The 27769-nt window shown below is 42.3% G+C and overlaps 1 protein-coding gene across 1 annotated transcript in view; it reads left to right on the top strand.

Annotated features, from left to right (window-relative positions):
- nrxn3b (neurexin 3b) overlaps positions 1-27769 on the top strand; it is a gene marked incomplete at both ends in the record, with an annotated part of 330758 nt that overhangs the window by 109810 nt on the left and 193179 nt on the right. Inside the window, 4 exon segments of the mRNA XM_080514353.1 lie at positions 21280-21483; positions 23027-23053; positions 25973-26092; positions 27571-27683. Coding sequence (XP_080370479.1) covers positions 21280-21483; positions 23027-23053; positions 25973-26092; positions 27571-27683 — 464 coding nt within the window.

Genomic DNA, 27769 nt, shown 5'->3' with positions numbered 1-27769 from the left:
CCCTGCAGGCATGACACAGGGAACCCGCTTTTGAGATCGTAGAGTCGTATTTGAAGAATTTTCTTCTTCTTTTTTTTTTTTTTTTTGCTTTTCCTCTGACGCTCTGGAAATCAGGTTGACTTAGTCTAGGTTTTAACCCATTCTAACCTCGGGCGCCACATCCCTTCAGAATAGTTTTCAGGGTTTGTGAATACCTGAGGAAAGAAATTTGAAAGTCAATGAAAGTAGCATGGGGGGGGGTTAAAGAGCTTAGTGGGTCAACAACACATCGATTTTTATGAAAGCGTAAAAATCATGCATTTCCAATAGAAACGGTGTAACATAAACGGGGCCTCAAGTTCACCTGTTTCTATCTTTCCACGAATTTGAAATAAAACAAAAAAAAAACATATTTAATGTGATTATGCTACATGTGGCCTAATGTCATAGTCATTCAGCTTGAAGCCATTTCCTTTGACATCCCATTGATTGGAATGACGGACTGATCATAAAAGCTTTAGGTCAAGCTCTCTTTTTTTTTTTTTTTTTTTTTTTACCGCATGCCACTACATCACTGCCTGAAACTATACATGCCTTAATCACATCAATCACGTTGGCTCTCACAAGGACGGAAACGCCAGAACACACACGCTGTGCAATTACCTGCTCACTTTGCTCAATGCTCATTCGTGGTGGCAGTGAAATAATGGGTTGCCACATGACTTTTACAGTTTAATCACAGGTAGTAATTGCAGAACAGAGACATGGTGACATTAATGTGCGCCGCCTCCCGACGTGAAATTGTGCCTACCTGCCAACGATATTATACATTTGCTTTTTCTTGAGGTTACGCGTGGAAAGTGAAAGAAGTGCTTCCATTTCTAAAGGATTTGGAAGTTATATTGTGTGAGGGATAGTATTTGCGCTGCAAAAACCAAACATTATACTAAAGTTGATCTTGCATTCCACAAGATATAATCGTTCCATTCACAGTCTCACGCTGGGTCTGAATTCAGCCGCCGTCATTATGACTCTTTCCGCCCCGACGATGGAAAGTGTCGCGACCTCATGGGAACGGGGGGGGTACACAAAACGGTTTGGATCTCCCACTGCACCAACTCTGCACCCGGCTTGATAAGCTCTTATTAATTTCTTTACAAAAAAAACCTCTTCCAAACCCATTTGTATTCAGATGAGCTTGGTTCCTCAGATATGCTAAAATGCCAGTTTCAACAGCATTAGTGGCATAATTTAAATGCTTGTCTAAATGCCTCTTCCATCCTCTGAGAGAGTGAGAGTGAAGAAAAAAAAAAAAGAAAAAGCTTGATCTTTTGAAAGTCTCTCATAATCCTTGGGACCTATAATGGCTCTTTCATAATTGTGAGCTTACCTTTGTGTGAATTAATTCTTAAGGTCAGCTACCAATCGCTGCCACGCATAATTCTGATTTCCCATGTCAATCTCAAACAAGGTTTGTGTGGTGTTTCTGCCTCCAGTTTTAGTGATGAAGCATTTGGATTTCTCCATTTAGTGTACCAGAGCAGAATCTAAAAATCTGATTGATTGCAGGTTTCTTAAGCAACTTGGTTGTTCTTTTTCAACGACCTATAGTTATATTACAACCTTTCATAAAGCTTCACATAGCATAGGAACAATGTGAGGGAATTGTTTTTTTGTTTTTTGCTTTTAAAGAGACGCAGTCATGTTTACCCAGACTTCAAGATGAGCTGATGGCATTTAGAATGTTATATTTGGAGACGATGAAGTTGTTTTTGGTGATAATTTTTTTCCCACTCAGGAGAAGTCAGCCACAATCAGCTGTGACCCGGAACAGGTCACCGGTGCAACATAGGGAAAACACACACTCGCGTACACACCTCTGTCACCTCCGTGTGATCCCGACTCATTAAAATATGTAAATTGCAATCATTTAAAAGTGGCGTTCTTCCGGTGATCAAAAGGGAGACTGAGAGAGCATTCCAGGCGACATCTCTGAGGTCTCATATCTGATTGGGTTTATGAGTCAAAGCAAGCGATACAAAGCTTTCGTCTCACAGTTGACAATCTGGTTGGAATAAAAGAACATCCCTTCAAGGTTGATAACCGAGCAGCTGTCGAGTACACGCCGAACACAGACTTAACTCTAAGCACTTTTTTTTTTTTTTTTTTTTTCTCCTACTCCCCCACTCATTTCAGCTGTTAGCATTTGAAGAAAACCATTATGGCATTGTGAGATAGAAGGAGACGTACAACAGGAGCCTTCCATGTACATTTCCATTGTTATAAAGTAGATATCAGCTCGGCTTAGGAACTGTGAGGACTCCCTTTGAAAGCAGAGGAATCATGATTAAGCATTCCGCGCTGCCCTCGGCTTTGTCACTTGAAGCTAAAATACTTTCGTCTTCATCCACAGTCACTCGCAGATTACTGGAATTCTACAAAACACTGTATCTTCTGTTTGTGTTTCCGTCTTTATAAATCAGCCACACATCTCTCCATTTTTTTCCCCTCCCACTACTCTTCTGTGAGTCCGCTTCACCTTCACCCCCCCCCCCCCCCCCCCCCCCCCCCCCCCGCCCCACTTCCCACCATAAACGGCTGATAAGCACCTTGGCGAGGGGAAAATTTATCTCGGCAGACGGGGGGAAATGACACTTCAAGGTCTATCCGGGCTAACAGGACAGGACAAAGGCAGGAAGGGTGCAAAATGGAGGACGGAGAAGAAAAAAAACCCTAAAAAAAAAAAAAAAACAAGTAAAATGGAGAAAAGCAAATTAGGTCGGAAGTGCGAAATAGTAGGAGATGAACTACGGCAAATTAAGAATGGAGGCAGATGAGGGTGAAGACCTGGATGTTTTTTATGAGCAAGCATATGCATAATAATCACTGCTTTCCAGTTGCTTTCCGTTCTTTTCTAAATTAAAAAAGTCACTATTTTGTGGGGGGGGTTTAATAAATCTTCACATTGCAAGTCAAGCAACAAACTAGTAAAGTTACTATTGTAGCTTTTTCTTAGGCTCCATTTACACGACAATGTTTCAAGCAACAACACGTCGTTTTTGCATTTTGGTTTTAGAAAAGTCTCGTTTGTAATGCAATGTTTGGAGGTTGATAATGAATTGAGGTGACGGAAAACATCAGTACATATTCTCCCGGGTCTTGGTAGTTTTATAGTTGGAAGTCACATGGAATATCTATTCAACTTTGTCTTCTGTTCAGAAGAATGTCCGCGTACTCTCAATTGTCAAAGTTAATAGGATGTCTTCTGTACTTATGTGTGTATTTTCATTACATAAACAGCACCCACTGGTGGCCCGGCATTAAAACTACATTGTTATCAGCATTTTTGCCCTTGCTTGAGTTTGTTTTTGGATTTCTTATATAAGAATATCCACAACTGCGTGATCATGTTTAAAATCATTTGCCATGTTCGGATGGTTCCAACGTCGACACACCAAACAGACCATTATCATTTAACCGGCTTCAAAGAATTTACTTTTCACCTGTAATTTTCTGAGGCTGCATAGTTAAGTAGCGGTTGGTTAGTTTTGGATACAATACTCAGGTTTTCTTCCACAATTGAAAGTGCTGTCTCCGTATATAGTTGTGTGCATGAGGGATATCGTGTGTGTCAGTGTGTGTGATCCAATGTCTTTCAGGGATTCCAAGGTGCGTTAACCATTTTTGTCCTATAACTCCTCCAAATGAACAACGTCTGGTCTGTTTCGGATTTCCTGACTCTCCCAAAAGTACAAAAAATCTGAGAAATTTGATTTGTTGTCCTCCAGGACCTCCTCTGTACAATTGTTCAATCACAAACTTCTTCAGTGCCACAAGACGAGCAGTAATATAAAATAAATACCGGATACTATATGTTGGGTTTGTCTTTGAAAAACTGTTTCAGAAACACCAAGTCATTGGACATTTTTGAGAATTCTGCCTCCATAAAATCTCATGTTGTCTTTCGCAGGATTCATTTTTTCAGCTTTTTGTAGTTTTTTTTAGGATAATCTTATTCCCCCTTTATTTAAATTATAAAAATGCATACCATTTGCACCTTCATCAAAAGATACTGTCTCACAAACCCTAGTCAAAAAACACATTGCACATTGGACTCTCTGTGCAGAATATATATGGTGTGCAGCTAACAAGCGTACAGTATGACTGACGTCCTTATGAGTGTAAAAAAAAAAAACGTGTTGCTGCATCGAGATGAAGGATGAAGGTCGTATTTTTATTCATGTGGGGGGGGGGGGGGGGTTATACTTTTGGCATTGATGTCTTGAAAGGTGTCAGCGATCGCTGTGGCACCAGAAGACTTGTTTGACTAAGTTTAGAGTAGACGCGTCAAGTTTAGAATAGACGCGTCGAGGCGCTCCGACGCGCTGCTTGGAAACGCGAGTTGCACGTTTGAGCCCTTTTGGAAGCCACATGAGCAAGGCAACACATCTGATCCTGGCTGTGGGTTCTGTGTTTGGCCCGTGAAAGAGGCATTTTCAATCGGTTTCTACAACAGCCAATGTCAAAATGAAGTACTTAATGCACCTCGTACGATAAAAAAAAAAAAAAAAAATGAAGTTACCTCCCGTGCATGTGAGTGAGTGTATGGTTTTTTTTATTCCCCTTCATTTGCTCTTACACAACTTAATTTTGCCACTGTGTTTAGCTCTTTCTCAGGCTTACAGTATGCAGCCATGCACATACATATCTGAGCCTAACTGGTGAGATTTCATGTGCCGGTGTCGGAGCTGTTTTGTAGTTTCGCAGCCTTGGGAGCCATGCTAAATTAATCCTCTCTCATCTGAAGCTGCAACGCGCTCGTATTGTGCCGGCTGTGGAAAACGCCTGCGTCGATGATTTTAAAAAAAAACAACGTATTTTCCTTTTTCTTTAATTTTGAATATATTTCCACCGTCCCAACAACGCCGCTCTATTCAATCCTCATCTCAGCTTTGTTTCGATTGTCTTTCAACACTTATCTGCCTCCCAATGCTGAATCTTATTTGAATTGAGCGGAATAATGGGGTTTGGTATCTTCGGCATCATCAAACGTTGTCGCGTGGTTTTTTTTTTTTGTTTTTTTCTCTCCCCTGAGCTTCGTACTTCAGCTGTGGAAACAATGCAGCACTGCGACACGGAAAAAGGTTTTATCTTCTTATTCATTCACTTTCTTTCTTTCTTTTTTTTACCTTAAAATGAACTCATGTGAATTGAACTTATTTGCCACTATCTCCATTTGAAGCTCCCGAGTGATCGGAGGTCACTCAGATTGAATTTGAATTGCCAGCTGTGGTATTTTCTCCTGAACACAGGCAGGAGAAAAAAGGGGGGGGACAAAAAACTGAGTGAATGTCCTCTCCACCTACAAAGGAGATCTGAGTTTCCTGCCATTAGAGATGGTGTTTCTAGCCCCACGGTGCCCGAAGACAAGACTCATGGCGAGCTGACAGTCGGCCTCCTGACGCAACCCGGCTGCACAGATTCACACGCGGAAAAGAACAAGAAGTCGAGGTTGTAGATGGATGGAGTGGGAGAGAGAGAGAGAGAGAGAGAGAGAGAGAAGGCTTTAGAAACTGTTGATTGAATGGTTGAAAATGCCAGCGACGAGGGAGCGGCAGAGAGCGATGGAGATTTGTTTGACAATGTTTACCCGGGAGAAGAACAGATCCTCCTGCACTTTAAAACGATCTGCTCGTTTCGGTTTTTTCGCCGCTTGGAAGCGTCACGCCGCCGCTCCCTAATCCCCATTTGTAATTAAATGTGTGCTTAGGAACTGCGCCGGGTTATGTAAACCCAGATTCTCTTTGTGGCACTCTTATGCAGGAGAGGAAGGATGTGGGAATGCATCCGTCTCCCTCCCGTTCCCTCGTTCCCCTCTCTATATCTTGTGTCTCATTTCATTTTCTGTCTTGTTGTTGTTGTTTCCCCCCCCCCCCATCTTCTCCACAGTTGCACGCAAACCTCTGCCTCTTTCTCTTGTTTGGTTCTTCTACTCGATCTCTCTATTTTCTTGCACACACATATAGAGATACAGAGGGAAAAGGAAAAGGGAGGAAATCAAGCCTTCAGTGTTCGTCCATCTGAGAAATTGACAAGTCTCCAGACCTCTCCTGGCAGACGAGACGGCGATTCCCACCGAGGCTAACTGATTTTTAAGATTAAAAAAAAAAAAAGAAGTGTAACATATCATGGATACAATGTACCCTCATAAGAGATCAGTCTTTAAAACAGCATGAATTTGCATTTTCTAGTAGTCCACCCGTTCATTTCGGATGACGTCAGTTTTTTCCTCTTATAGACATATTGAGGTGTGGTCTCAGGTTCCCCGGCTCTCATTTTGTCAGTTTTCCATCTCCTATCAAGTCCAATGAGAAGCTGGTGTCGGCAGCAGCCGCAGTCTTGGACTCTGCTGCCCCCCTATGGCGCCATGGTTGATCCGTCTTCATCTGTTTGAGCAAGCAGGATTTTCCTTTTCTTTCTTTTTTTGGAACTGATGATTCACTTTGCTTGTTAGAAAGTTCGAGAGCAGAGGTCAGCTTCAACACATGCCGGTGTCCACCCACGGCGTCAACATGAGCATCAGGCCACTACAGGGGGAGTCCTGTGACGGTACCTGCTGCTGCTGCTGATGCACAATACGTTTGCAAAGTCAGTGGATCAAACACCAAACAGGAGGCTCTGTAGTGCAGCAGTGTTTTAGAGGGATTTTTTTCTTTCTTCTTACATATTTTTTTTTTCATTAGTTGAACATGTTTGAGTTGCTGGAAGTTATTCAGATAAGAATTTTCTTGGCACAAGTGGATTAACTGAAGATTTTCAAGGAAATTCCTGAAACGGTGTTTTTTTTTTTCAAAGCATTAGTCCGCGCATAAGAAAAAGCCGGGGTTCGTGCCGATGCGTTTTCACTGCATTGGTTTTAAATAACTACTGGTCTTTATTGTAACACAACAGTGCAGTTAAGTTCTGCAGCCGAAATACATAACATCTGTTTACATGAGACAACAAATCATGTGTTTAAGAGTATTGTAAAGAGAGCGAGAGTGAGGCTGACTATTATTTCATGGAAACATTTTCACAGAAGCCAAGTGCAATGGAGACAACTTGGAATGAGATAGTGGGCTTTAGAAAAAAACAAAACAAGCGAGACAATCTATATCAATGATTCCCAACATTTTCATTGAGGGACCCATATTTTTACCATTGTTAACCTTGGTGACGCCTGAATCTATAGTTCCAAAACGTTGAAGGAACCACAACACACTATATGTGAAATACAATTTCTTTGTTGTTTTTTTTCTCTTCGGGGATAAATTCTTTAGGTTTACACAGAGGTGTTTCAGAGTGTTTGATGGACTGGTGTTGCTTCAGTTTACACAGTTGCAAATTTTAATTTGCCAGTTTTTTATTGCAAAAAAATAATGCATTCAGCTCTAAACTTGTTCATTGCTTCTTGATAGCCATATTCTATGGTTACACTATGGAGCCTCTTGTGGACTGTTTATGGCGCCACGGGCCTTATGTTTGACTCACCCGTTCAAATGAATCAAAATCAGATTCGAATTATAAGATTACGTGCAAATGATTAAAACCTGTTGGAGCTCGGCTCACTCAAATCTCTGGCATTCACACTCTGCTGTTCTTTTTCCGCTAATGAAGTGTGTAACGTCGTCACGCTGTGATCTGAAGAGCTCGGAACAAATTCCAGAAGAAACTTCGGTGGTGCCTTTGAGCTGTGCGGAGGGTTTCAAAACACCATCAAACTCTGAAGAAGAAAAATAAAATCTGCAAGTGCAGAACAATTCTTCATTGAGGAAAAGGCGTGAATCTCATCACAGTGTCTGAAGGTAGTTCTTATAATTGTTAGTGTCACAATGTCAGTGCCTGCCATTGGAAAGAGGGTTGCACTAATTAAACCAGCATTGTCTCTTTTGTTCTTGTCATGGAAAAAACATTTTTTTTTTTTTTTTACTGTCGTTCCTCTCATGAAAGCCGATTCAGTGCAATTACTTTCTAACTCTGAACACTAACTCTTCTTACAGGCTATGTGACTGTTGATTTTCCACTGGCTCTTTTTAAATGGACCCAGTTTACATACATCACAAGCTCAGTGCAGCAAAGTCTCCCAGCTTTCTAAACCTATAGCAAGTTAAAATAGAAATGTTCCAGGGTTTTTCATTTGGGATAAATAGATGTGTGTATCATCTGCATAACAATGGAAGTAAACAGTTTTTTTCTTCTGATAATACTGCTAAGTCTGTGTAATGGGAAGAGTATAGGTCCGAAGACAGAACCTTGTGGAACTCCGTGTTTACCTTTTTTTTAGCTAAAGAGCCGAACATGTCTGATGCATATGATCAAAACCAGTTGAGTTCTATTCCTTTAATGCCAGCTATATGTTCCAGTCTCTGGAGTAGGATGTTATGCACCGAGATCTAACAGGTACAGACCAGAGACCAATCATTTGCTTTCAATGACTTTGGGGAACACATGCATCATAAAAGTCCCCAGAAATGAATGCAGAATATATATATATATAAAATTTGAAAAAATGTATATTGCAAAACTAAAAAAAAAGGCACGTAAACATGATGCACCACGTTGTCAGCAGTCATGGCAACTTGTTGCACCAGCAGTTGGTGCAGTATTGTGACAGAACTAGTGACATGAATCAACATATTGAAATTTCTCCATTCACATGTTGATCCAAATTATTCCAAAACATTTGGCTTCGTGTTTAAGAAATTGAAAAGTTAGGTAAGGGATGAAACAACACATAACATAACCAGCCTACTTGTCATCTCACTCGTTAGTATCCTCCTTGCATAGAAATGGATGCGCATGTCTTAAAGATATCCATTCTGTCATGATTTATACAAGACGCAGTAAAAGGTGGCACAGCCATGCAGTTTTCAGCCTTTATGGGACAATGTGTTCCCCCTTCAGGGTTCAGGACGTCAGATCATGTGATCCACGTGTTCTGACTTGGCACAAGTTGTTTCAATGGATGAACATCCTGATGCAACCTAAGCAGATGGAGGTCCGATGCCTGGCTCGGGGACCTCCAGCAGCTCCCTGCCGGCAGTGGGACTCAAACCAGGAAATATCTGGTGACAAGCTCGCATTGCGTCCCTCACCTCGAGGCCACCACTGCCCTACTTTAAAGCCTATATGTCAGAGAAAATTACTTATAGCAAATGACTATTGGACGACTAAACTAGTTGCCCTGTACTTCGCCTTGAATCGAATATTCAGTGAGTCACTCCATCACTGATTTTTTTCTCACAGCTCAATCCAATACGGAACGTACCTGCCCCACACGCAGCCGCTCCCCGCGCCACCACACTCTTCATCCGCTATCTCGCAAACTTATGAAATTGATCTTTGCATTTTTCTCTATCTCACCTGTCCAAACACATCAAGTACCCTTTACCGATGTGTTTTTGCCCAACCTTTGCCAGGCGGAATTCTCCGTCAAGTTGGGGGAAAGAGCTCAGCAAGGGCAAAAACCATAAATCAAACGGTCGCTTATCAAGAAAATCCTCCCAGCAGAGACCCACAAAGGACCGCAGCACTCCTTGTAAACATGGTCTTGTTTTTGTGAAGTTTCTAGAGAGATTACAGGACTTAAAAGTTTCCTGAACTGTTTTCGAAGGAGTGATAAAAACTGCAGTTACCATTTATCCACAATTAGTTTGCACTTATTCGGTGCTTTTTGGGATATTTAGGAACTCTCTGGTGACCGTGATGCAGAAATAAAGTCAAGAAAATGTTTGCTGGTCAGAAAGATCCTCTTTTTAGTCTTTTCCCGTGCGAAGTAAAACTACTCGCAAATAAATATTATAACCTTAATTTTGCCACTTAAGTCCCTTAAAAGAATGTAATTTTTTTCTGCAAAATGTTGCCAAGAGTCACACCAACACAAGTAATAAGCAGAAATGAAAACCTAAACACAATCAGGACAACAGAAGAAACGTACAATCAAATCAAAATATTCCATAAATTGGCTAGGACCCAACATAAAATGTGACATATATTCAATTCAAACTTATTTGGATGCGACCAAATACAACACAGTCATGTCAGGAGATTTTTTTTTATCGTAGAAAGCCCAACAATTCCACATAAGAGTGAGGAAGGAAAGAAGCTCAGTGTTGGTCTCCCGGCAGTCTAAACCTACAGCAGCATCACTAGAAAACGATCCAGACTAACTGTAAGCGTCGGTAGCTGTAAGATCGCTGGGTGGATCAGACACTTAAAAATTAGAAGCGCACAAGTCAAAGAAAACCATAAAAAAGACACTTTCCAGCATCGAGAGAATGTCTGGGAAAACTTTTTTTTTTTTTTTTTTTTTATGGCTTCAGTGTGTTTCTTTTTAATAAATCAGGCATTGTAGCAGTCTTCCACAGTCTTTCTTGGAAGCAATCTAAAGGCGCTCAATGAATAAAGCCCTACTGGGAGGTACTCTATTAAAAACTTTTCTATAAGTCCTCTCTCTAATGACACCCTTTATAACTTTTTTGCTCACAATAAGGTTCGCCTCTTGAATTACCCTCAGAGTCTAAGTAAGTCGAGCACGTTTCTCCGGCGTGACCTTCGGCTCGACTTGAGCGCTGCACTGTTGTTGCTGAGAATCGGTCAAGAGTGACGCCTCCCCCCCCGCCGTTTTGTCAGCCCGGTGTTCGACACTGCGGAATCCGTGCGGATATTTCCGTTCAGTGTGCAGACATTCACTCTGCGGATATTGTCACCCTGATAAATCACCTCGAAAATGTTATTAATCATAACTGCAACACCCTTCCGGTCAAATATAGCCGCTTGGCTTTGAATAATGCATCATAGGTTGGCTTTGGCTCGCTGAGAGGCAGGTGAGGAATGCCATGCAGTGACTTATAGCGGCGGTGGATATGAGCCAACGACGTACCTGCCCCAGAATACAGCCAGAATAAATAGCACAGGACAGCATACTTCAGTGGATCAGACTTTAAATTTGATGTGCACACAATTGTGTCGGACACCAGCGTTATCCATCGCATGTTAATAAAGCCCTGCAGATTTACCTCATCCTTGTGTAAAGCCTGTTCAATATGTCTGATGCACAAAACCGCTTACTGATTCATGTTGACTGTTCCGATAGATTCATCTCGACCTGCTTAGAGTGAGAATGACGGAATATTTGTTAATCCCCCCCGCGAGCCGACTGACCCGCTCCGGAGTTTTTGCCGTAAGGGGAGGAGGAGTGTTGTTGGTCAAAGTGACTAGCATATGCTACCTTTTTGTGTTTTTGGCCTCGTTCAAACGTTTTCAAGTTAAAATGCAAAAGTTCTGTTCCAATTGACTGCCAATATCATTAAAATATTATAATTTTGTTCGATAAATTCTACGGTTTTCTTTCCAAAACATCCAAAACCTTGTAATGGAACTGAAGCATTCAGCCGACAAGCTGAAAAGTCTGGGCTTTCTTTCCCTAATTATGAAACACGTTTTAAAAGTTCAAGTCAAGTTTTCTTCTTCTCTACTGGGAACATGGTGGAAAATGTAAATTTTGTCATTGAGGCAACCAGCAAATTTTATTAATGTGAGCTCAAGGCTGCTGTAAGATGTTAGTGACATTGAGCTGTTGGATCAACACCCACGCGAAAAAAAAAAGCCCCTCCGTGATATTTTAAGGCCGCTTTGTGCTTTGGGGGCATGCTAATATTGGCTATCACGCTGCCAGGCATACTTAGAGTAAATTGAAATAGGAAGGATTGAAGTCCCCGGTGCTCCACATACACTTTGTGACTCTGCATCAGCCGACTAAGAGCCTCAATAACCATCAGACTTGAAATAATATAATTTTCTCGACGCACACAGTGTATTAACATGTTTTTTTCCCCGCTAATGTTTTTAAAACAAGTGTCTTACTCAAGTGCTTTTCTCTCACAGGGGGTTTGGATTATTTGACTGGAGTCTGCTTTTAAGAGCACACTGGAGTCCGTCAGGATATTTTTGGTCGTTCTGATAGTCTTGTGTTGCAGAAGCAGTTTGTACCCACAGCGAATCACGTGCTGAGGATTATTGTGCCTCTACTTTTGAGTGATGGCTTTTTTTCCCCCCTTTTCCTCAGTGTGTGCGCGTGTGTGTGTACGCAAACACACAGAAAAAAAGGACACTGTGATACACACTTAGTGCCTGTAAGATTCCTTATCAGCGTCCTTATCCTTGCTGTCAGGTTGTAAATATGAATTTTGAACTCTAAAGAGTGATGACAGCAGGCGCTGCAATATGTGTTTGCATGTGCGTTTGTGTTTGTGGGAAAAGACTTGACAGGCATTCACATAAAAAAAAAAAAAAAAAACACTGCAATGACAGTCAGGCCCTTGTTGAACTGTTTATCGAAACAAAGGCTTGTCAGTCCGTCAAGGGGAAGAAAAGAAAAAAAAAGATTAGATAATCCTACAAAGTTCCAGCCAAGACGAGTGAATAATGGGAACACAGACGAACAAAATGGAGAGAAAGAAAACAGATTGAAAGGCAGGAAAGTGTGTGTGTGTGTGTGTGTGTGTGTGACTGCGTGTCGATTTTACTCGCCTTGTGCTACACCCTGAATATCTGTGAAACTTCTCACTTAATAGCTTTTTGTCCTCCTCCTCCTCCTCCATCTTCTGCTTCAGTTGGACTGCTAATTATGTACAGAGCAGAGATGACTGGAAAACACACACACACACACACACACACACACACACACACACACACACACACACACACACACACACACACACACACACACACACACACACACACACACACACACACACACTGACAAGTAGCAACTTAATTACCATCTGAAATGACATCCTCAATGCTGCTGATATCTCTCTTAAGAAATCCCAAATTACAGAGAAGCATGCATCACAGCTCCGGCTGTGTGTGTGTGTGTGTGTGCGCGCGCGCGCACGTGGTTCAGAGAAGTCGTAAGCACAGTCACGCAGCGAAGTGCCGTCACCTGCTGTATCTTACACATTATTAGCCCGACGTCGGCGCCGATTGATTTCGCATTGTGAGACCAAGACCGACAGTTTAACTCCTTAAAAAAAACGTGAAGCGAAGCTCCAGCTCTCCTGCAGCTTTCGCCTCTTCACACATTTAGCAGTGCTGCAGCGGCGCTAACTGCTGTATAATGTCGGTATGCAAGACGAGATGAACCACCGGCTGGAAACCCAAGGTTAAGGTAACACTTTCAAGTGAAGACGGAAGACTTGCGTAGCCGCTTGCACAACAGTGGCGCTCAGAGCGACTGAAAACGCAACATCGGTTGATTAATATATCTTTATTTGAAAAATGTTGAGAAAAAAAACAAAACCCAAAAAAAGAAAAATATTTAAATTACTCAGCAAATGTTGAGGCGACAACACAAACGCTCTTCGGTGTGTACTAATCTGGATTTTCATGTTCGAGAGGAAGTTGGACGATCTCGTTCTGAAATCTGAGCTGAAGCCACCGTTGAACTACCATCAAACTACTTCAGGTGCAAAAACCCCACCATCTCTCCGGCTCATCTCGAAACTTGTAATTGGATTAAACGCGCTCACCTTTACAAAAGTCTTTGCTCCGAGCGTGACCGAGATAAAAGCGATAAAGCTACAAGCTGGAAAGTTTCAGGGAGCTTGCGTACAAAATTGTCAAGGCTGTAAAGGGACTAGCCGGTGTTCAGCCGGATGATGTGACTTCCCCAAAAAAGCCCCCGGAGTCTCATTTAGCCACTTGTTGGCATTCACCTTTTTTTCCGACTCATAAAAACTTGGGGGGGAAAAAAGGAGAAGGGCAGTTTCTGATTTTTCTTTATACGGTACAATAAAACTTACATATAGTTTTAGCTCATGCTTAACACTGACCTTTTTTTTCTTTCCCTGGCATTTCATAAAAAAGTATCTTTAAAATTACAGACTTCAGGTCAAGGGAAGGGAAATTACTAGAAGGCCAACTTAAGGTGAAAGCAAATAGATATAGATTAGTGTAGGATTCAAGGCATTCATACATGTTATGAATAAAGAATTTGCTAAATTTTGCCAATTTCAACAATTGAGCCTGCGTCAATATCCTCAGTCTACTGCAAGCATGCACACACTCTTACAGGCTGTAGATTTACACCTAAACAATATAACTTTACATGGACACCTTCCATGACTCCAGATATATGCCCACCTTTAACTTTCTAGCAGACATAAAACAACAGACGCAGAGATCCCACTGCTGTCGTAGCCATGTTGTTGTGCTCCCTATAATTCATAGCAATACATTTTTGAGAGGACATTATAACTCATGACTTGCCCAGAAAACCAAACCAAGATCCAATCTGGATATAAAGCACAATATTTCTTGGATTCTGAATGATTCCACCTTGTACCCAATTGCAAATTCAGCTGGAAACACGACTCCGATAGGAAACCGCCCTTAAAAGTGAGCACCGCAAATAGGATCAATCAATGTGAGGTCTTTTATTGTCTGAACCAGTCAATCCAAACACATTAGATTGAGTGAGCATAAACTTTAAATAGTGGCATTTTCGAAAAAAAAAGACAGAATGTTTGTTCCCAAATCTCAAAAGTGAGTCACATTGAAATGCTCCTGGAACAAAAAGTAGAGTGCTGCAGAGCTGCAGGCAGACCACCAGTAAGAACCTGGAAAAGGAGGACACCACTGAGGGGAATAAAGAGTCGATGACCAGCAGAGCCACAGCTGCAGTGGTTTGTGCAACAATTGACATTTTTCCCCCACAGTGCCTGAGGCCCTGTTTACACCACGTTTCACGTGACAACACCTAATCCATTAAAAAAATAAAAATAAAAAAGGAGTGTGTTTACACTGCAGCAGCGGACACAGGGACAACGATGCAGTTAGTATGCCAGGCCATGCGGGGGCGCTGTTGCTATATTTTGTAATGAAATCACACACACATGTGTGTGCAGAGAAGAATACGCTATGAACGTGACGATAATGGAGAGCACCCGACACCCGCATGGACTGATGAGGCATCGGATGCTATCAGGGGTGAGTCTCAACTATAAAACTACTGATATGGATGCTAAAACTAGGATACCGACCGCGAGTAGACCCACCGCTGGTCGCCATGTTTGTTTACAAGGGATGGAAGGGGAAGGGAGGGGGGGGGAGTTGCGCACGCGCAGTAACAGGCTCAATAGCCTCCAGCAGTCTCTGCAGGAAGGACGAGCGGCCGTGAAGGAAACTTTCCACTTTGGGAGCCGTTTTAAAAACTTCACGGATACAGTGCATCCGCATTCTGGTGCCGTGTAAACGAACCCCCCAAAAGTGAAAAACGTTTTGCGGATAGACTCGTAATCGTTGTCGTGTAAACATTTCCCGAGTAAAAACTAAAGATAGTTTGGTCAACAGTCACTGTTAAATAAACAGAAGTTTTGATTAGTTCTTGTCCACCGGCTGATAAAAGGGAAAATCCTCAGGAAAAAAAAAATGAATGTTTTGATTTGACAAGGTAAATGGGGAAGCAGATCTTAATCTTTATTATGATGCACTTGAGTTTTCTTCTCAGCCCAGAAGGGATCACAAGGTCTCTGGGTAAATTATATCATATTGGCTTGAATCCAGTGGCGAAGTGGTTCTTAGAGAAGTGTGTGCATACGCTCGATGTTTGCTTTCCCTAAAAGCAGCCCGGAAATGCCTGTGGCACGCCATAACATTTGGTCATTGTCACATAATTCCGGTATAATTGATCAGTTCGCAATATTTGCCTTGTAATGAGCAGCCCGACTCTGCCTCTCTTTACTCATGCCTTAAGTGTGACTAACACCACATTTGGTGCATGTTTACATCCAGATGTTGGAGTTGAAGTGATGACATGCAATTGTTTTCTCTTTTTTTTCCCCCCTCTCTAGCAGGGTGGGCTCACCAGCTGCCTTATTTGCATTTTATACTTTAAAGTAGTACCAAACTGAACTGGCCTGATAGTTCTTTAGCCCCGCCGCTATTGGTAAGTGGCTGCATGACAATTAAGCGGCCTTGTCCTTGAATAACCGTTTTAATTGACTAATATTTTAAGCTGGTGATTGTTCAATTATTTAGCTGGCTAATTGTGTAAGAACAGCATTTTATATAGGCGATTATGTATGGGCACTACCTTCATCTCAGAGGGACTGCCTCGGTGAATAAATGCAAAGAAAACAATCCCCTTAAGCCCCCTTCGCTCTGTGGATGTTGTTGCTGTTATTTCTTTGCTTTTTCTTTCCATGGTAAATGTATTATTTTCTATGTAGTTTTGTTTCAGTGTTTGTAAGTGAAAGGTGACAGTGTCCCGTCAATCACATCTCTCCGGCCGTCTCTGGAGTGTGAGGTTTATGAGATTTTCCTCTGCCTCTGTCTCCTCAAACCTGTCTCAGTGACTCTAAATTAAGCAGTAGGGCATCTTCACCACACCGTGCCTTACCTTGCTGTCTGCCTCTCCAGCAGGACAGACAGAAGAAAGAAAAAGAAAAAAAAAAACATGCTGTGGGAATAAACAACGGCAAACATCAGTCAAGTAAAAACTTCCCCTTCATTTCAAAGACAATGAAAAGCCATTTACCTGCAGCCAAGCCGCTTCCAGCTGAGGTGGATCAATGCCAGGCAGGCCGGACGGGGACCGCTGTGCCACAGACGCAGCGCCCCACAACCAAAAGCAGACCTCTGCAGTGAGAGAATGGAATGTTTGAAAAGTCAGACGTATCGACCGCTTGGCGCTTGTGGATTTTTGTGTGGCGTTAGCATGATCACGAAACGCACTCATCGCCAGCGGTGAGCTATTTTGTCCAGCCGACACGGCGATGGCTTGTGCCGCTCATTTCCATGAAAATGAATATGAATTTCAAGTTGTATAAGAATAATCCATCAACCAACTAAGACCCCGTTTTACATAGCGTTTCAAGGGAAAACTTTCACATTTACGCAACATTTTTTTTCTTTTTATGGAAATGGCAGACACACACACATTCACACACAACCAAATACACTATGAATATTAACAATGGCGACTTGCAGGGGCATTCGTGAGGACAGACGATGACGTAATGTTGCTCTTACGGTGACTCTCGGGTATAAAACTACCAGTTGATATTCTCCGGGGAGTCATGCCACTCTGGAATATAGCAGCGTTTCAGAAAAGCTGCATTTCCTCCATTTCCATGGAGACGAAGTCAGATTTTTTTCAAAACATTCCACTTTCCGTTAAGTGAGGTTAAGTGAGCAATTGCGATGTGGCGAGCTTTTTGGTTCAGGGGGTTGCAGATACCCCAGAATCCATCAGAAAGCTCATAACATGCTGGGTGGACCTCTATTCTACCAAGTCGTCGACGTGTTCGGTGGATGTGTGTTCCCATGTCAGTAGAATGGAGGACCCACGCAGCTCGTGATGGTTAGCTTTTAGCTTTCTTGTCCAGCGGTGGTACCTGGTCACGAGCTGCTCCTGCTACCATTTCCAAGATGTTTGCTTTTCACACATTGACAGCGGAGGTCCGGGTCATCGCTGAGGCTCCCGTGATCCATAGTGTGCAATCGTTTTCACCAAAAACTTAAGTTTCAGACCTCTAATATTTGCAGCCAAATGGAACAGGCCTTTAGAAGCAGTTGCGTTCGCCTCGTCCAGTCCACGAAAGAAAAAGAGACGGACTAAAAGTTCGGAGGCAGTAAGAAGGATTGACACGTCCGCAGTAGGTTCAGCAGAGCCCCGAATGTCAAACTCTCGTAGTTGCAGACATCAGAATGGATTTTCCGAAATAGCTATACCTAGGGCGCCGTGCCAAGTCTGCTTTAACTCCAGAGTGGTCATCACGCTTTGTTTCACGGGGTACTCTTCATGTCCTGCCCTGTCTCTCTGAGTGTGCCGGGCTGCAGATTGACTCCCTCCACTTTCTTTCTTCTCCAGCCTTCTAGTGGGAGTCTGGGACCTGACCCGCCTCGCAAATCAATACCAGCCTCTGTCAGTTAGCAGATTCGTCCGTGCATGCATCGCTGGATGCATGACTGTGTGTGTTGTCGGTGTTTGTGTAAGCGGAGAGGAGAGACAAAGAGGGATGGAACCCGCGCAAGTTAAAAATTGAGTAGAACAATGGCGAGCCAAGGTTTCATTGCCCTCCAGGCTACTGTACCCACACAGTCGACAGCTTGTTCGTAGAATGGATTTTTACAACAGCCCTAAAAGCAACACAGAAATGTGAGATTTTTTTATTAAATTTTTTTCATAGCGGCGCCTCTGGATGGTGGCAGGAACGGGTCGGGTGATTTTTTTTACACTGCTCGTGTTTGAATTTTGCATTATGTCACATGACATTTAAGAGAGGTGAAATCCAATGCGACTCATAATACATTACCTTTTGCACGAGTAAACATCCACCCCCCCCCCTCCCTCCCCCCACCGACAAATCGAACTGGAAAGGCACTTTATTCCCCGCAGAGGGACACGCGAACATGTCGTGGTTTACATATGCAGCCTGTCTCCCCACGTGGTTCTCCGAAACCTCTCACCTTACAGCTTCAGCATTTTCCCCCAGACGCAACGAATGCTGGTGCATTCCTAAGGCCAGGGGGCTATTTCCTTTTTTTTTTTCTTTCCCTTTCCAAAAGCTGAGGTGTCAAAACAGGTATTTCATGGTTGGATACCCTTTTTTAATCTGTCTCGCTCTCCCCAAGAGGCATCCAGGCTGCTGACAGTCTTCCTCTTTCTTCGCGGCACTCGCTGTGATTCTCTGCTTCTGTGTTTCGGGACAGAACAGTCCGGCCCCCCCCCCAGCCTTGACATATCTGCTCGTTTTGTCTCCACGCAACCACAATATAGTTTGTGTTCAGCCACGCAAGAGGCTTTTCTTTTTTCTTTTTTTTCCTTCGCACAGTCTTTACAGTGTTGCTTAATTTGCCCTACCTCCGTTCAGATTCGACGTCTCCCCAAACAAGATCTCCGGATGACAGCGAGCGCAGCCGCCTAATGGCTATAGAGGGGAGTTGCCGGGGAGAGGAGGAAGGAGCATGATGATTTAATTTTCTGCACTCTGAGCAGCGGCAGTCTGAGCTCCCAGACACTGGCTTGTCACTCGACGGGTGATGAATACAGCTGCAACCAGGCACGCGGGTCGCGCGTGTGTGTGTTCGTGCGTGTGCGTCGGCGTCGGCGTGTTTTCTTATAAAATATAAGAAACATGCAAACATCCATGATTCGTTTTTGACAGGAGCTCCCGACTCTTTCTTCACTCAGAGTACGAGTTTGATTTCATAGCATGCACTTGCTTTAATCTTATCGGTGGCCACATTGGCGTAAACAAAACTGTCAGGAGGAGGTGAACCGTCCGCCATATATTGCCTTATTTTGCAGCGCTATGATAGCATCTCTTGTTTGTGCACGCACAGATGGACTGAGGCGATCTCTTCCCACACGACTGGTGGCTGGTGCCATAAAGGTTTATGTTAAAGACACATGATGATATATATCATATGTCTGAAACGTCAATAAACCCAAAGCAAATGATAAAATGTGAGGTAATTAATGTTGTAATTCCAATAATGTAATAAGAAACATGATAACATGCGTTTGCCAGATCATTAAAAAGAGATGCTCAATGTCAGGAGAAGGTTTTTAGGGATTTCACTGTATTTTGCACCAGAAGGTTATTGAGCGTTATTGTTTGTTCTTTTGTGAACATTTAGACATATTCATTAAATGTTCAGCTCATTATGGCACTATTTACCGGCCAGGACATGTTAGGCTTCATGACATCGTCTGTCGCAGAATTCCCAAGGAATTCTATTCTTTGTGGTTTTAAGGCCCAGTGCAAACTTTTGATTAACAACACAATAGGTACCTGACAACACAGACGAAAAAAATATAGATTGTGTGTCAAGAAAAAGCTGTGAACTCGCAAACCTGTGAGGAGAAAAAAAGTGATTCTTTTCAGAAAGAGAAAATTCATCCAGAGCGATTGTAAGCATTTACATATACACCATTCAGAATGGAGAGAATGCAAACACAGAAAGGTGGAGGACTTGACGACCTTAATACAACCATGACCTCGATGCTGAGATAACGATTGCAAACACACCAGAGCAAAACCAACATATACATGAAGATTCACAAAATAGACTCGACTTGACAAGTGGACATAAATCGAACACATAAAACAAATCTGACATACACACAAGCACTTCTTAATAAACTGGACAAAGTTCACACGGGACAAAAAGTGAATCCGTCACACACACAATCCAACAAATGGCCGTTCCCTCCTGTTGGGTGTGGAGGAGCCGACAATTAGCCTAACAAGCACATCTCGTGGGGAAGAATGTGGAGAGGAGCTATGCAGGCCACATGGGGGAACGTAGACACTCAATACTGAAGCAAACTGTGGTTTTCATGTCTGTGAGGCAACGATTCCCATCAATCTTCACTGTGATGCAGAAGTCCCAGGCTGGGCTTGTTATGTCTGGATGCGCCACAGCAGAGGAAGCTGCTAAAGACGCCATCCTTGAGGAATGCTTCTTGCGAATCTGAATACTTTCCACTTCTTTGATTTGTTGCGTCTCGTTAATTGCAACTTTTCTGAAATGCTGCTCGGAAGATGGACAATCGCGACAATGCCGGCCTCCAGAGTGTCACGACTCCACGTCCATATTCGCGTGGGACTTGATTGTTTTATAGTTGAGCGTCACGAGGAGTCCAACTCGGTCGTCCGTCCGGGCGAATGTCTGTATACTTCGCCATTGTTATTGTTTATAGCGGTTTATTCTCTGCGCTGTGCGAGTGTGGTTTCATTACAAAAACAAACAACAGCACCTACTACTGGCCTGGCGTGCTCACTACATCATTTTCAGCGTTTGTGCCGTTTTAGTGCAAGTTAGACATTGTCTTCAAAAGTGTTGCTTTCATATCAAAACATTGAGGTTTTTTTCAATTCAAATGTTGTTTCATAAACGCCGAATTTTAAATGATTTCTTTGACTCGTTATAAGAAAATCTTTTTGTGGATTTACTGCCAATATTTTCTTTTTCTTTTTCACTTTTAACAATTTTTTTTTATTTACAATCATAGTTGTACTGAAAGGATTGTTGTTTTTTTTACGCTCTTTTAAAGATTGTATTGAAAACTGAACGGCATATAAGTAAAATCCTATTCGGTAGATGTTCTGCATTATAGTTTATTTTATTCAAGTCCAGAATTTTCATATTTGACCCCAAAAAAATGAAGCTAAACCCATGAAATATCAACACACTGCCAATATTTTCAACCATATTTTTTTTTCTTTTTCCTGTCTTGTCTCCTCACAGAGGCCTCCATCCTGTCCTTCGACGGGAGCATGTACATGAAGGTGGTGATTCCCAACGTCATACACACGGAGGCAGAGGACGTCTCTCTCCGCTTCATGTCCCAGCGGGCGTTCGGCCTGCTCATGGCCGCCACGTCCCGCGACTCGGCGGACACTCTGCGGCTCGAGCTGGACAGCGGGAGGGTGAAGCTGACGGTCAACCTAGGTATCGTATGAGCCGTCACTGTCGGGTCGCCTTCCTTCATTTTCAGGGGAGGGTCGCCTTACGTTTTTCTGTCTTTTTTTATTTTATTTATTTTACTTCGTTTCTTTTTTTTTTTTTTTTACATTCTCTTTATTTGCAGATCTAACACATACTAAACCGGCTTTGTAGTTTTTTTTTTTTTTTTTTGTCTTCTTAGTTGCATGGATTGTTTTTGACTTGCCTGAACTGTAAGTTGTTTTTCTGCCTTGACGCTCAGATGTCTTTGTAGATTTATTTCTATCCATCAATCTAACATTTAACAAAGCTATCCATGCTCTGCAGCACATCTTTTGAACCAGTCATACATAGATCATTGCAGTCATACTCATCACTGTGAGCAAATAGATTTTTTATTTTCCCTCGCAAAGGTACGACATTTCACTCTTTGAATAATAGATGGCACTTTTGACACTTGCATTAACTCATAACGCAACATTTCAGGTTACTTCCTGCCATCTATTCAGGTTTCTACTTGTGAGTGCTGCACAGGCAGTCGGATTGTGTTTTTTTTTTCTTTATTTTTCAAGTTTGTTTTTATTTTCATTTTTTTCTTTCTTTCTCTTCATGGTAGCAGGTCCATGTCTCTCTCCGTCCATTAGTTACCCTTGTCCTTAGCCAGCATCTCCCATGCCTTGTTCAAAGATGGCACTCACCCCTTCAAAGGCCCAAAAGCCTGCGGCCCGTCTGGCAAACAGCCCGATGCCACAGCACCCAGCGCGCCTGCAGACGGTGGCACGGGTGGCACATTTAAGTAGAGTGCACACGTTTATACCAGCGAGCCCGGAAGAGCGACTCTCCTCCCGAGGTTCCAACACGAAGTGCCCCAACGTAACGCACTAGTGTGCGATGTGCTCGCTTTAGCACAGCTGCTACAAAACATTCGATATTTCTTTGTGATTCTCTTGGAAGAAATTTAAGAAATCTCTGATCGTACCTTTTCGAATCATGACTTAGGGGTCGCCTTCGAGGCCTCTGTACGGTGTTGATGCTGCGTGGCACGAGGCTGTTTGCTTCCACTTTTCTGCTGCGGTTGACGGCGCATGACCGGCGCTGGGCACATGGATTTCAACCCGCACCCGGCAAACACAAGCTCAGTGATCGTAGCTGAGAATTTGTCGTCTTCCACGATGATGATGTCAGTCGTATTCCATTCGCAAGACTGCCCAAAACTCCTATCTTGGCTCAAGTTGCTGGGTTGCAAAAAAAATCAATGTGGCCAACGAATCGCAAGCGGCCATTTTGTTACTCATTTAGATAAAGTATGTAGTTTGAAGTCAAACCAAACATCAAACTCAGTAAAAAAAAAAAAAAAAAAAACCCAATGTGAGCACATTCCCTGGGATTAAAAACACTTGGCACCGATTATTACCCTCTCTTGAAAATGGCCGCTCGCGTCATGTGACCGTCCCCAGAAGGTGGCCTTTTTTATGCTCTTGGATGTCTGCAGCTGTAACCTTGAAGGATGCGATTTCATCTGTCACTTATTCTCCCCCTCCCCATCTAGACTGTGTCAGGATAAACTGTAACACCAGTAAGTCAACATTCTTCTTCTGCAGCCTTCTTCCGTCAGTCGATGTTTGATTATAGCCTGTAGATGTAAGAGCAGGAGTGTGTGAATGCGGGGGGACTGATAAGAGGATTTCTCAGATAACAGGGGGGGGAAGTAATAGCCATAGATCAAAGTTATGCTAATCTGAATAAATGTACTCTATATATTTCAAATGGCCATTTTTTTGGTGTTTTTTTTCCCCCTGAATGTAATTCAGGCAACGAGTAAGACTTTTTTTTTTTTCCCTAAATGTTTACACTTTCAGACTCTAGGCTACACTGTTTTCTCAATTACGTTATGTTTTATTGCTGTGTCTCTCTTGCCTTGCCTGTTTCTCGTCTTTGCTCTAACGTTTACTGCAGTATATAGGTCCTTAATGTGATATACACAAGCTGTTAGACACGCTGTTACTCATGAAAAGGACTCTTACTCTTCATTATTGTTAAAGCTCTCGCAGCCAGAAGAAAACAGGACGTATGTGTGTTTATCTAGTTTTGTGCTGTGGAGGAATCCTATAGATGCATTTTCATCCTGTTCAATTATCACTGATGCTTTATAGTTGTTGCTTTCTTCGATGATTTTTTTTTCACACCGCGGTTGGATCTGGCTGAGTAGTGCGACTAAACAGGAGACAGTCGGATCCTCGTTTACATAACGTTTCAAGTGAAAATGCAGAGTTTTTGTGTTTTAGAAAAGTTGGGAAAGGACGCATAAAACGGACACGTAAAAACACAACTAAAGTTTCGCATTTACACTTGAAAAAGCTATCGCTTAAACGGGGCCTACACTGTTATCTACGTTGCTCTCATGCAGCTGGGAAAAAAGTCCTTTTTCACTGTTCCCATGACGACAACAAACATGCGACTAGTCAGCCCCATGACAGTAAAATGAAACCGACATTACATCCCCCCAAAAAAAACAATGCGTGATAGAAAAACATGCATGTGATACAAGGAAAAGTTTTTTTCTACACATTAAAAAAAAGAAAATATATATATAAAACATGTTTCTGAAGTAAGGAAAGTTCACAGTCTCTTTTCCCTCACTGCAATTTGGGTTTGTTTGTGTTGATTCACGTGCACATTCACAGACAATATATCGTGTCTCAGCGCTTTACTTGGAAAACGACCAGACATTTTTTTTTTCCACTTCCAACTCGCTCATGAATTCATGGTGCATTCAGAAGTAGCTGGGCAGTGGGAAAGGTCCTACTTTGCAGCGTGAAAAATGCATGAGAGCAATTAAACTGCTCCCAGCAGCAGGTTTGACGTCACTTGGAAATAGTATAGTGGGACTGGTGAATAAAACGTAGTCACTTCACGTACAAAGGAGTTATTTTTCATCTTATTACTTGTACTCATAGACATAAATTACCACTATACTGCTACTACTTTAGAAGGAAGAAAAACAAACAGAAATAAGCAAAATATTGCAGTTTATAACCATAAAACTTATTGTAGTGATTGTTGTATATGTGAAAGATGAAAAACAAAGCCACCGCTGTACAGAAAATGTGAATATTGACGTAAAAACCTACTGAACTTGTGACTCTGGGACACGGTTTCAGCCTTAATGAACTACGTAACTCTCGTGCAAAAATCATGCTGTTTTACACAAAGTAACGTGCAAATTATTGCGATAATAAAGTATCTGTAGGCAATGGGAAATTAATGTTATGCTGAAAAGTTGAACTAAAAACTTCAGTGTTGTTTAGTTTTGGTCGTGGAAACTGAATGGGAGATTAAATGAATAGATAGTAATGCAAGTTATTTTGGCTGGCAAACACTCCATTACTTCACACTTTCAGTCTAAATATTAGTGCATCTAATCTCAGCCGTGCTGCTATTTGCTGCAGCGGCAGTAATGCTATTAAGGTCAACTGAACTTTTAGCACATTATTGATCATAACTTTGCACCAGCTTGCGTAAAAGTGATAACCGGACCGGTGCATTTTTAATTGGGAGGTACAGTAAGATGTTCATCAATTTCCATTTGGCGAAGCTCAAATCAATTTCAATTCGCTGAAGCTCCAGCAAAGTGAGGCGCAATCTGCTCGCACCACCTTTTACGTTAGAGACGGCACATTCACACTCAGTCCGCACTCTAAATCATCAAATTAAAGATTCTGATCCTGCTGCTGAAGAAATCCCTCCGGCTAACTGAAAGCAACACAACCCTGCTTGGATTGAACAGCTGCTTTCACCAGGCGTCATGCAGCAGCACGAGGATGAGCCTCCCTCAACTTCTTATAGCCTCACTGAGCTTGGAGCGCCCTCTAGTGTTTGATTTATTTAACAGTAGAAAGTCTCCATCCCGTGTTGAAATCCACATTAAAGCTGAGCTGAAATATTTAAGGATGTAATTCATTAACTTTTAAGGTTGATCAAAATATCACAAACTGTAGATTTTTCAATAGTGAAAATGTAGGTGTTTATATCAGTGATGTCTGAGGTAGATCTATTTCAAAGTCTGTAAAGCTGAAAGATTATGAAGGTTTTAAAACCAGGAGTGTTTAGCAGTTAAGGAATAAGGTTAAAGAGTAAGAATCGTCCTGATATGAGCAACAGCGGATCGTCTCTTCAGCTTCGGTGCCAGTTGTAGTATTTTTTTTAATTTTTTTTCCTCTGTTGTGCAAACTGCAAAACCAAATCTTTGTTTGAGAAGTTAAGACGGGGCCGTTGTAGTCAAAGTGCCGTCGCCCTCGATTCCGCTTTAATCCGGGAGAACGCTCCGGACGTCACGGAGAGGATCTTGACGTCCCGGGCGTCTCGTTTTCGCGACGTATTCGTCGCACCGGAGCAGCACTCGCTGCAAAGAAAACAAAGATTTGGTTTGTGCTCGTGCCTCCCCCCCCCCCCCCCCCCCCCCCCTGTCCCTTCACTAACTCGCCCTCATCTTCAGGCAAGGGCCCTGAGGTTCTTTATGCCGGACAAAAGCTCAACGACAACGAGTGGCACTCGGTGCGAGTGATCCGCCGCGGTAAAAACTTCAAGCTGACCGTGGACGACGACATGGCTGAAGGTGATTTCTTCATGTCGACTTCTGATGTGCATGCTCTCAGATTGCTTCTTTTGTTGGAATGAATGAGTGGATTCTTTTTGACTGGTGCTGTTTTCAGTTCGATCATTATTCCTGTCATTATAATCCATAGCAGGGATGTAGAAAGTCCTGAAAATTGGTACAATCACTGTTACGTTGTTTACACCAGGGGTCAAACTCATTTTATTACTGCACAATTTGATGTCAAGTGGGACGGGCCAGTAAGTAGAAGCCTTATATTCTGCAATAAGTAACCAGAACTCTAAATCTCTGCCTTTGTTTTGGTGCGACAGAGTATTAAAATATCATTAGGACTTCAATGAACTATGCTTTTAGAACACACGACAACCTGAAATTTGAATAAAAACAACTACAATTTCAACAATATCATGTAAAACTTACTTATCTAAAACTTACAGATCACAGTGGGTTTATATTCAACTGTGTACATCTTTAAATGCATCAAACATTTATCCACATGTATAGTAGCGCTATAATATAGCAGGATAGTTCATAAAAATAGCTTTTTTTCTACAGATTCTCTTTAATATATACATTTCTACATCACGTGAACTGATTCCATGCATAATACAGACTACTGTGCGCCCCTCGAGGTGAAATGAACATATTACAGTTAATGTTGGAGTGAGAAAATGTCATTTCACAGGCCAGATTTGACTCTGGTGAGCCAGTTATGATCTGTGCGCCATATGTTTGACACCTCGAGTTTATGCAGTTTTAATTAGAAATAAAAGTATGATTGCATGAAAAGTGAGGCCACAGATGCTGGCCTGCTTTAACGTAACTTTTGTACTTATAGAGGCATTAGATTACTGCCTTCTAGGGAAGACTATGCAGTTTGATTGTTCAAAGCTTAAAATGTATATTAAATACATGTAAAAACAAATACTTCATAATGCCCATTTAACTACCTTAATTTCCCCTGTTAACAACAAGCATTCAATGTACATCTCTAAAAGCAAAGCAAAGCAAAATTGCATTAATTCAGTTTGTTTTGTAGCTATTTTTTTATTAGAAAAACGCTGAAAAAATGGTGTCACTGTCAATACGACTTAATATTGTCAAAAGAGAAGTTAAAAATGTTTCCACCAGTGTGAAGTATTCATAAAAGCGCCCAGCTGGATTAATTAACACCACAAAGTAAATCTATGTGGGAGATTTTCTATTTCCATTCATATAATACTACTTATCTCCACCTTCGGATGTTGAGGCGAGATTTTCTTGTCTGACGGCAGACGGACGACCTGCTGTCACGTATGTATCGGTGTGTGATTTCACCATCTAATCATCTGTCAAGGAGCGAAAACAACAGCCAAGACGTGTGTGTGTGTGTGTGTGTGTTAAAGCTCCACCGGAATGTCAGGTCGTTCTCTCTCTCTCTCCCCCCCCCCCCCGCTGATTTCCCGCCCTTTCTTTCTCTCTTCCTCCTCCACTCACAGGCCAGATGGTGGGCGATCACACCCGCCTCGAGTTCAACAACGTGGAGACGGGCATCCTGACGGAGAAGCGCTTCGTGTCGTCTGCTCCCTCGTCGTTTATCGGGCATCTTCAGGTACTTTACTGCAGCCGATTTTATTTATTTATTTATTTATTTTTTTGACAGGTACAATATGCAACATGTGTTCTGCCCCATGTAGA

Source organism: Blennius ocellaris (genome assembly GCF_963422515.1).
Source record: "Blennius ocellaris genome assembly, chromosome: 18".
In the NCBI taxonomy this organism is placed as follows: Eukaryota; Metazoa; Chordata; class Actinopteri; order Blenniiformes; family Blenniidae; genus Blennius; species Blennius ocellaris.
Note: the sequence above shows the minus strand (reverse complement) of the source record. Positions and strands in the feature narration are given on the sequence as shown.